The 10,086-nt window shown below is 39.6% G+C and overlaps 1 protein-coding gene across 1 annotated transcript in view; it reads left to right on the top strand.

The window, feature by feature from the left end:
* LOC118322668 (alpha-1,6-mannosylglycoprotein 6-beta-N-acetylglucosaminyltransferase B) overlaps positions 1-10,086 on the top strand; it is a 52,945-nt gene that overhangs the window by 38,673 nt on the left and 4,186 nt on the right. The window contains exons 11-16 of the mRNA XM_035654402.1: positions 701-831; positions 2,373-2,378; positions 4,226-4,381; positions 4,553-4,699; positions 4,912-5,028; positions 7,755-7,829. Coding sequence (XP_035510295.1) covers positions 701-831; positions 2,373-2,378; positions 4,226-4,381; positions 4,553-4,699; positions 4,912-5,028; positions 7,755-7,829 — 632 coding nt within the window. The remainder of the gene's footprint in view (positions 1-700; positions 832-2,372; positions 2,379-4,225; positions 4,382-4,552; positions 4,700-4,911; positions 5,029-7,754; positions 7,830-10,086) is intronic.

The following is a 10,086-nucleotide window of genomic DNA, read 5'->3' as shown; positions in this document are numbered from 1 at the left end:
CACACACACACACAGACATTTACAGCACATTTGGTGAAACTGGTGGAAAAAGAAACTTCAGCTGTTTCTGTAGCCTCCAATTAATTCAGCGAGAATGGGCAGCCCTGTTGTTTCCAAAATACTTACTGTTATCACAAAGCCCGACACTGTGAAAGATATCAGCTTTCATCTCAGGTTTGAAAATTGCCTGAAATATACAGTTTCTTTCTCGTTCGCCTTACATCTCCCTGCTGTAGTAGGTTTCCTTTTATGTGAGCTACTATTCATAGTCCCGTTTTGTGTGGAAACTGTTTCACATTAAAGCTCCAATTCAAAACTCTCAGGTACTATAAAACTACAGCAAAGATGCCTGAGATGAAACTGTTGCATTTAACCTCATTGTTGGTGTGCAATGAAAGTGAACCAACCAGCTGAAGTGAATGCAAATACACAACATTGTTTATTTAAGTGCATTTAAGTTAGCAGTCAAAATATCGGTTTTTAGCGCACTCTGCCATACAAACTAATAAAATAATTCATCATAAAACATGAAGAATTTCAGCTCTACGCAATCCCACAGTGCTCCTTTTGTTCTGTATTCTCTACATGCACAGCAGTCTAGATCTCCAGAGCAGCTCCTTTAGTTTAATCACATTTTTCCTGAGACATGAAATTGGACTTGTAACGTTGTATTGCCAATTGCTTTGTTTGTCCTTGGCAGCCCACACTCCTGATAACTCTTTTATGGGTTTTGTGGCGGAGGAGCTGAATGAGACGGAGAGATTGAACATTCAACGGAACAAGGTTAACAATATGGCTGTTGTGTACGGCAAAGAAGCCAGCATGTGGAAGGTCAGTAGCACACAATAACCCCTGCAAAAACGGTCAATAAATTTAGTACATATTTGGAGCATCTTTGTGATCTGTGAGAGGAGATTATTTTACTCTGAGTAGATTGATTACATGTTCATATTATTATGTTTAGGTACACCTAGCTATAACTGAGTCGGTCTAATACAAAAGTCTGTAAAATGGTGGTGTTATATTGTATTGTGTTACATTGACAGCTGTTTGTAAAATTAGAAATGTTGTCCACAGCATTTATATGATTAAAGGTAGATTATGTGTACCTAATGAACTAGAAACTGAGAGTGTATTATTACTGTAGAAAGAGATGTGATATGTAAATTGTTAACAATTCAGTTTCAAAGGTACCAGCTAAACATGGTTTATAATATTCTATAAATCCCTACAAGGCAGTGTAGGGTTGTTGTTAAAATCTGTATTCAGTTTTGACACTGCCAAAGTATCACTAGAACAATGATTGAGGGCAGAGGTTTTCAAACTGCAAGGCATTCCTCCCCAGGGCAGGAGAGGTGAAGGAGAGACGTGAGGCAAAGATACTGCGGGAGGTAAATTTGAGTCAAAAATCAATACTACTTCTTGGAGTCATAACTGACGTCAAATCTGAACATACACAAACGATACACACGTTTTTAGATTCAGTTTGACTTACACCTCCCCAGAATATCATAATCCGATGTCCATCATGAATAAATCCATAAATACACTTATACAATTATAGAAAAAAAGATGCTCCTTATATCCCAGAGCTTGCCTGAGAATCATCACAATTTTAAGTTTTGTCCAGTAGTAATCAAGTGATAGATCTATATACATCCATGGGTACATGCAAACAGGAACTGCTAATAGCTAATTCAGCCTGATTTAGGGGAATAGAACTGAATGAATGAAACATAGGCAGGTTGACATGTGTAATAAGTTTTTTGCATCCTCTAAATCTGATAAAATCAGGATAAATGTGAAGTTTGGAGAACTTTTGAATATCACTTTTCTAAGCAAACCTTCACAACATATTCTGTGAAACACCCACTAGATATTCCATTTCCTGCAAACAAGTTACTCCTCCAGGAATCTGGCCTGAAGTGTGTTGTTTAGGGTAAATTTTCCCTTCAAGCTACTGGCAGGGTTTCTCACTCTTACTGTATCTTTGAAGTGTGCTACAGCCTCCCCCAAGGTTTGGTTTACTTGAATCTGACTGAAACTTTGTTCCTACACTTCCTGTTTCTCAGAACAACTGGAGCTGCAATGTAGCATTTGTTTGTCTGAAATATTGCAATGTAAAAGCCAGTGTGTGCAGTGTTGGTCTCTCCAGACAATGAATATCACCTTATTGTGAGCAGTCCTCAGTTTTTAAGAGATTTTGGGTCTGTAAAGGTCCTATGAAAGGAAAAATGACTAATACTTTATGTTGTATTCTCTCTCTCTACATCTGCTTCTCTCTACTCACTGCCCTCCTCCTCATACTGTTCTCACTTTTTTACTATTCTGTATTCATCATCCCATGATGCATCATTGATGGATGCATACAGCTCCAGGTAAGTACACCTGCTTTTCACAGGCATTCTCCACATTTTAAAACTCAAGACTTTTCCTTGACTTTTTGTTGATTAAAAACTATGTTCAACCTCTCTTCTCTTAGCATGAATTTATATATACCCGACTAAGAATTTTATTAGTCGAACTGGATTTGGCTGTTCAATCCAAAGATTTGACTATTGAATATAGTATAATGAATATTTTCTTCAGTTCAGCGCCACACTAAACTCCTCATGTTTTAATGCCTTTCTTTGTCATCAGTGATTTGAAAACATCAGATTTCTACACAGTCAGAGAAAGTAAAAGTGTGCGTCCTGCTCATAGTTCAGTTATGAAACCCCAGGGCACCACAGAGCGTCTCTCCTGCCGGGCTTTTGTCAGCCAAAGAGTCAATCATAGAAGACGGCGGTAGAGGAAGTTGTCAAAATTGTTCAAAAGTGGTTTAACCAACTTCACTGAGAGTCAGCAACGGAGCAGAGAGCATCAGTGGCAGCCCTATAACCTATAGCCTAACTTATATATTCAGAAATATCAGAGACTTTTTAGTGACTTCAAATATTTAAAATATCTCCTAACATCTAGATCTATTATTAAAAATATGGACTTCTGTAGCATAGTTGAAGATCATATACAATGTTTACTATATTTAAACAAGATTTAAATAAATGAATGAATGAAGTTGACATTCTAGTCACAATAAATTTTAACTTGTGTAAATCCAATAATGTTTGATTCTCAAAAGAGATTTTTGGAGGAGTATTACTTTTAGGAAAAGAGAGGGATTTCATCTCCATGTTGCTCGAAGACATAAAAATGGCCCAAGATGAAAAATAAGGAATAACACTCTGATGACATTTATAAATGATTTATGCCTTGAAGACATAGCATTAGTGAATAATTCATAACATTCCCCCAGAAACAATTTTTGAGATAAACTAATTCAGTTTTACGTCAGCGAAATGATTCAAGCAAACTGTCTCCACAGGGAAGCACAGAAGATATACATTTGACTTTGATAACGTCACAGGTTGTGATAGTTACCAGTTATCACAGTGATGATGTTCACGCTAACAAGAACAGACTCACCTCATTAGATCTGCTTTCCTCATTTCAATGAATCAATACTCGCTGGTGTGATACTCTTGCTCTCCCCAAAACCTTTGGGCTTTTTTTTTCTCTACCCTTTCAAGAGTGCTTGCGTAATACTGATGCATCTATTCAACTCATTTAACTGATCATAGTGGGAAAAGGCTCAATGTGTAAAATAAATAGGAATGAGCTAATAGCTGGCATCCTCAGATATTCTGTCTGTGCAGTCAAATGGGACAAATAATTGAATGCTAATACAATCAGTTCATAAAAACAGACATCATCATGGTGCATGCTGGTCAATAAGACAACTAAAAGCTCTACAAAGAATCTGCAGGTCAGACAAATATTAGATACAAAAATATGGTAAGATGTGCCAAACACAAAGGGAGCTTAAACTAACCAATAGGCATATGGTGGATGAATGCCAATGAAGGTGACCCGCCTTTGTTGTAGAGTTTGCAATAATAAATTTGTTACTTCACAGGGGCCTTTTGAAGCACTTAACTCGTGTGGTGTGTGTGTGTGTGTGGTGTGTGTGTGGTGTGTTGTGTGGTGTGTGTGTGTGTGTTGTGTGTGTGTGTTGTGTGTGTGTGTGTGTGTGTGTGTGTGTGTGTGTGTGTGTGTGTTGTGTGTGGGTGTGTGTGTGTGTGTTGTGTGTTGTGTGTGTGTGTGTGTGTGTGTGTGGTGTGTGTGTGTGTGTGTGTGTGTGTGTGTGTGTGTGTGTGTGTGTGTGTGTTGTGTGTGTGTGTCAAAGGGAAAGGAAAAGTTTCTGGCCATTTTGCATCGATACATGGAGATCCATGGGACAGTGTACTATGAGACCCAGCGTCCCCCAGAGGTGCCATCCTTTGTCAAGAACCACGGTCTGCTGCCTCAGCAGGAGCTGCAGCAGCTCCTCAGAAAGGCCAAGGTGGGAAGAACATTACTGAGGCTTTCGTGAGCTCAGGAAATGCTCCGATGTTTGCACACACAAAATCTGGATCACAATGAAATGCTTTGATAAAGTCTTGCACAAGTGTTGATCTGGATATGAGCAGCTCGGTGTATAGACTCATGATCTCCTTTTCATTTTCCTGTCAAGCTGTTCATTGGATTTGGCTTCCCCTACGAAGGTCCCGCCCCTTTGGAGGCCATAGCCAATGGTTGCATCTTCCTACAACCCAAGTTTAATCCCCCTCACAGCTCTCTGAACCATGAGTTCTTCAGAGGGAAGCCCACCTCCAGGAAGGTAGATGCACTTGTCAGCACTTTCACTAGTTTTACTTGGTGGTTAACAACGTTGGTACAGAATAATCACACACACACACACATCAACGTACTTACAACAATCGACCCATTTTAGAATTTGCATTACACAACAAAAAAAGAAAATGCTGTCTTTTCAGATCTTGACTTCAGTTGTTGTTTTATTGTGATTGTGAGCATTTATTCCTCCCTCAGGTGTCCTCTCAGCATCCGTATGCAGAGCAGTACATTGGCAGGCCGCATGTCATCACTATCGACTTCAATAACTCTGAAGGGTTTGATGCAACCATCCGTGAGATCATGAGGATCAATGTATGTCAAGTTTTAGGTGTTTGTCTTCCAAACTTAGCTCTACTTATTCAAAATAATGGTCTCCTAATATTAGAGTGCACCACAGTACATTTTACACTGCTGCATAATGACAATAATTATTATTATTTGCTCTCGCACACTTTACAGTCTAGTTTGACCCACTTTTGAAGCCCTCAGCCTTTAATAGAGCTCTTAATCATAGCGCCCGACATTACAGCAAAATGCTTAGCTGGCTCCCTCTCTGCTCGCCGCACTGCTAATTGCTTGAGATATTGAGCGGCTCAGTAGGTAAACTGTGCCCACACCTGGGTTTACATGGCAGCTTTCCAAAGGCCAGCCCCACAGGCAGTGAGCATTATCCGCAGCAGATCATATTAATCAATCACGCTGTGCTCAATCTGTCACCGGAACAACACAGAGCCACGGCCAAGCCTCTTGCAGTGCCAAGATGCATGTGTGCCTCTACCTGCCAGGTGTGTTAAATAGACCTTGTGTTTTCCTGCTGATAGAGGCAAAATGAAGTACCAGTTGTGACTCTGGTAAATGCTTAAAAATTGGATCCTGGGGGAGGGGAAAAGAATAGTAATCACACAGGCTGACTCACTCACTCACTGAGTGGCAAGTTTCACCTTACAATTATACGATTAAAATGAAGAAAATATATTGAACTGATACCTAGGCCTAGATGTAAATTTGATTCATACGCAGTTGAAAAACAGTACATATCATTTGTCTTATGCAGTAATAGTTGAACTTAGTTTGGACACTAGCACACCTGATTAGTTGTGGAAAATATCGACACACCCAGACAAATTTTTAGTAGTGTAGCTCATAGTTAAAAACTAAAAAGATGGGGGGTTATGTGTCCACCTATTTCATGTATGGAGTCTCTTCTGGTTGCCTGGCAACGGCTTAGATTTGTCACACTTCGGTTTTTGTATTGATTAAAGAAATAAGATATAACATGTAAATTAGCAAGCTCTAGAGGTGCAGGTGGGTGGATTTCCGTTTCCAGTCTTTATGCTAAGCTAAGCTAACCGGCTGCTAGCAGTAGCTTAATGTTTACCCTCCAAACATAAAAGTGGCTTTGAGCATCTAACTTTTGATAAGACACATTTCCCAAAACTGTTCTTTTAACTTATATAGTATTTGGATAATAGTAGTTCAGTATATTTAATGCAGTGTTAATGTTCTAATATTAAATTGTACATATGTAAATACTTTTCAGCACAGCACAATTTGCCATTTTGACATGAAATAAACACAGGTGTTACCAATGATACTAATTACGGTTTTGTTCCATTCAGGTCAACTAGTCAGGGTGCTGCTATAGTGCATGCTGGCTCACTGGTAGTTTACCCTACTATTTCATGTCAAAATGGCTGCTGTGAAAATTTTCAGTAGTATGGGTACCATATTCACAGCTCAGCAAATAATGTTAACTCAACACATTTTTGGATAAGGGTTGTTCATAGTGCTGCGGCTCATGTTGTTGATGTTAGAGCTCAAGAGCTGCCTGCTCATCTCAAACACTGTTGCCTCAGATTTTAATGGCACCATGGCAACAGTGCATGATGGAAATGAGGAAACAGGCAGCTGATAAAGAAGCACTAAAACGTCTGTGACACCTGCCTCGTCTCACCCGCCAGCTAGGTTTGTGTGCCTTTTTGTGGACATGGCTGCACCCAGTTGAACTCACTTCAGGAATTTTATGTCACTGATGACAGCATGAAATGATGAATGTTGCTCACATATTTTTGTGGCCGAGCAATGCAATCAGTCTAGGTATATAGATTGCACAGTCATTTTAAAAATGTTTTCCACTGCTGAATTCAAATCGCCTTCTATGACGGTTTTCTTTTTCCCTCTCCCTCTGATTCTATTATATAAAAATGCCCAAAAGGCAAATTGCATTGTGGAATAGCTGATGAAGTGCCAGATACATTTCATTAAACTCAGATGAAATAAAGTAATAAGAGAGTGCTAAAAGGAACACAACACTAAAAGAAACCATTTATCAATTTAAAAGTCTGAGTGCTTTAGTGGCTTGATAGTAAACAATGAGATCTCACTTTAGCTACCAAAGGAGACATTCAGAGGGGATTCTTCACTGGAAATCCTGACAGGATGTATTCTATCCTGATATATTTCATAATTATGTATTCAATCAAACCACAAATAGGTTTCAAAATACAGTTATTAATATAAACCTGTCCCTTCCTCTCACCGCTATGTTCTCTATGAGGCTGTTAGCATAAAACACTGTGCAGATATGAAGATATTGATCAGTGCTTTCTCAGTGAATTTAAATCAATTTCCTGCCATCAAAAGTCAAGACAATAAGTGACAGGCCTCAACAGTGATGCTGATAACGGCACCCAAAGGACCCACAATGCACAAAAACAGAAGCCTCCTCAGTGCTGGATGACCAGTGGTCCGATGTCAGTTTAATCCATTGTTTGACATATTGATGTTGTCATCACTAAAAATAATGAAATCAATTTTCAAAGCTGTCACCTGTGATGTATTAGGTCATTGATTTTAATGTGTGGCTTGTGGCATGATATAAGCCGTTCACAATTACGCTAATGAATATGTCAGCTTTGATTAACTATCAGATGCTCAGTTCCTGTAATTACAATGGCTTGGTTCTATGGACACACACCCTTTCTCTCTCTCTGCCCCACCTACTGTTTCTTCATCTGCGTGCACATCTGTGTTTGCAGGTGGAGCCATTCCTGCCCTACGAGTACACCTGTGAGGGGATGCTTGAAAGAGTTCATGCGTACATTCAGAACCAGGTGGGTCTTAAAACTCAACCCAGATCAGCGGGCATGCTGGTTAGAGTCATAAATGAAGAGAAGTTATTTGTAGGTGCAAATGTTGCCTCCCTGCAGATGAGGTCTGTCTCAGTTTGGTGGTGTGAATAGAACTTAGAATTAGATGTAGAATGTGAGCTGGAACCACAAGATTTATTCAGCACCCTCGAGTAACCTGTGTTTATAATAGACCAGTGCATTGCGGGAGTTTGTGACTGAAACTATTACAGCTTAGCTCGTAAATAATATCACTAGATTACCATTGTAATCATTGCTACAAAGAGTTTAGTTACTATTTTACCCATCAAACTCTTTATTCATCATGAGGAGTACTACTCAGCCTGTGGGATCCAGTGTTTTGGAGCTTGACTCATACTTTTGGCTAAGTCAGGATACCCTGGGTCTCGGATTACTTTGCAGAACTTTGTCCTTGAGGTCTGACAACTGTGTTGAATGTGTTTCAACTGTTTCATGCAGACATTAATAGAGTTCATGTAAAGTAATGCATAAAAAAGTAGTTTTTGTGAGTAGTACTCACCTTAAACAATTTATTCATGCTTCAAAACAGTTATTTTGTCAGTATATTGGCCAATGTCACAAGAATGAAAAGGTTTGTCATCGTGAGAGCTGTACTGGCTAAGGTGTTTTCTCGCCACAGCAGTCGACCATGGAAAGGTTTCTTTCATAGAAATCTTGTTTTGTTCTACATTTGTTAACACTGTACAATACGAAGATATCAGTTTTGTTGAATTTACTTAAGATTTGAGGTAAACTGTTACCTCAAATTTTAAAAATAAATAAATAAAAAAATACAATAAACAATAAATCTTCCTTACGACAGTTGGTGCCACAACCATACAAGGATGGCCGCTTTGTCCTTTGGCAACACAGCACTATTGGCTACCGTGATAACTCCCCCCTAGCTGCCTGTTTTTACAGGAAATAAGCAAATAGCACCAATTTACATTTTCTGTGGACTTTAAGGTGTTCTTGCTTCCTTCCTTGGACTCTTCCTAGTAGGGCCAGATACTTCAGGTGCAACTGCTTGGACACATGGCCTTGTTACCAAACTGACATTTCCAGCCACCTACAGTGTCCCCATTTCAAGAATGGATCTTGATGGGTATAAATGCAATACTAGTACAGGATATGACTGTGGGAAGTAGGTATAACATAACAAGTGTGGCAAGGGCAGTTAGGGGAGAAAGGGGAAAAGACCAATAGTGCCACCTGGGTGATTCCACCACAGGAAATTCAATGTTATTTGGCCAATTAATGAAGGCACAGAGGCTCATTATTGAGCCAAGACAGACATGTTTCATTTTTTATTTGATTAAGAATACGTTGTTATTCCAAAAAAGAACACACATTTGGAGAGACAGACTACACTGAGAAGGGCCCAGGGGTGACACCTCTAATTCACGTTCAGTGCAACATAGCAATCCTCACACCAAACAGGCACAGTCTACAAATGTGTCCCAGTGCTCTTACTCACATGCATCAAGAGCAGGGATCATGCCACGAGTGCCTAGCCCCACCACAATATGGTGCTCAAAAACAATTACAAACAAATAACCACCCACTCGGTCAATAAAATAAATCAGCAAAACAAACTAAATGTAAGAAAGAGCACAATAGGCTAAATGAGCAAAACAAACTTAACTTATGAGCAAGCACAACAAATTAAGCTTCTGAGCAAAACAGCATTAATCAGATGAGCCTATAAATAAAAAGAAGAATGAAAGAGGCTCACCAGATTACGTACAATATATTTCCTTTTTTAATGTTAACCCTACTCACCACCTTTTGTTCAACAAGTGGAGAAGGCCACAAACAGACCAGCAGAGAATCCCAAATAAAGAGCAGACTGAACTCTAGAAAAGCTGACTCAACTGACAGAATGGGTCTCTAACATAGCTGGAGGACCAAATAACCACAGCAGAGACCAGTTTAGAGCCAAAAGGAAGGAGTATCAGCCAGCAGGTGGCTTATATAACCTGACCTGATTAGGAGGTTGGCTGTAGGAAGAAGTCAGGGATGGGGCTGCAGACACTAGGGGGACATTCCCCCACCACACACGTATCCCTCTGCTCATTAGCTCAGTCTTTATTGCGAGGCGTCTCAGCTTCTTTGTTGACAGAGGACTTAATTGGCTCTTTTCTGAGGCCTGGACTACTTTGGAGGGTCTGTCTGAAGCATTTTTAGTCGTTTATCATTTGTCCATCTTTTTCTTGCTTAA

Source organism: Morone saxatilis, unplaced genomic scaffold (genome assembly GCF_004916995.1).
Source record: "Morone saxatilis isolate NCDOM2014 unplaced genomic scaffold, NCSU_SB_2.0 Contig14, whole genome shotgun sequence".
NCBI lineage: Eukaryota > Metazoa > Chordata > Actinopteri > Moronidae > Morone > Morone saxatilis.
The sequence above is the reverse complement of the archived record's forward strand: the minus strand, read 5'-3'. Positions and strand labels throughout refer to the sequence as shown.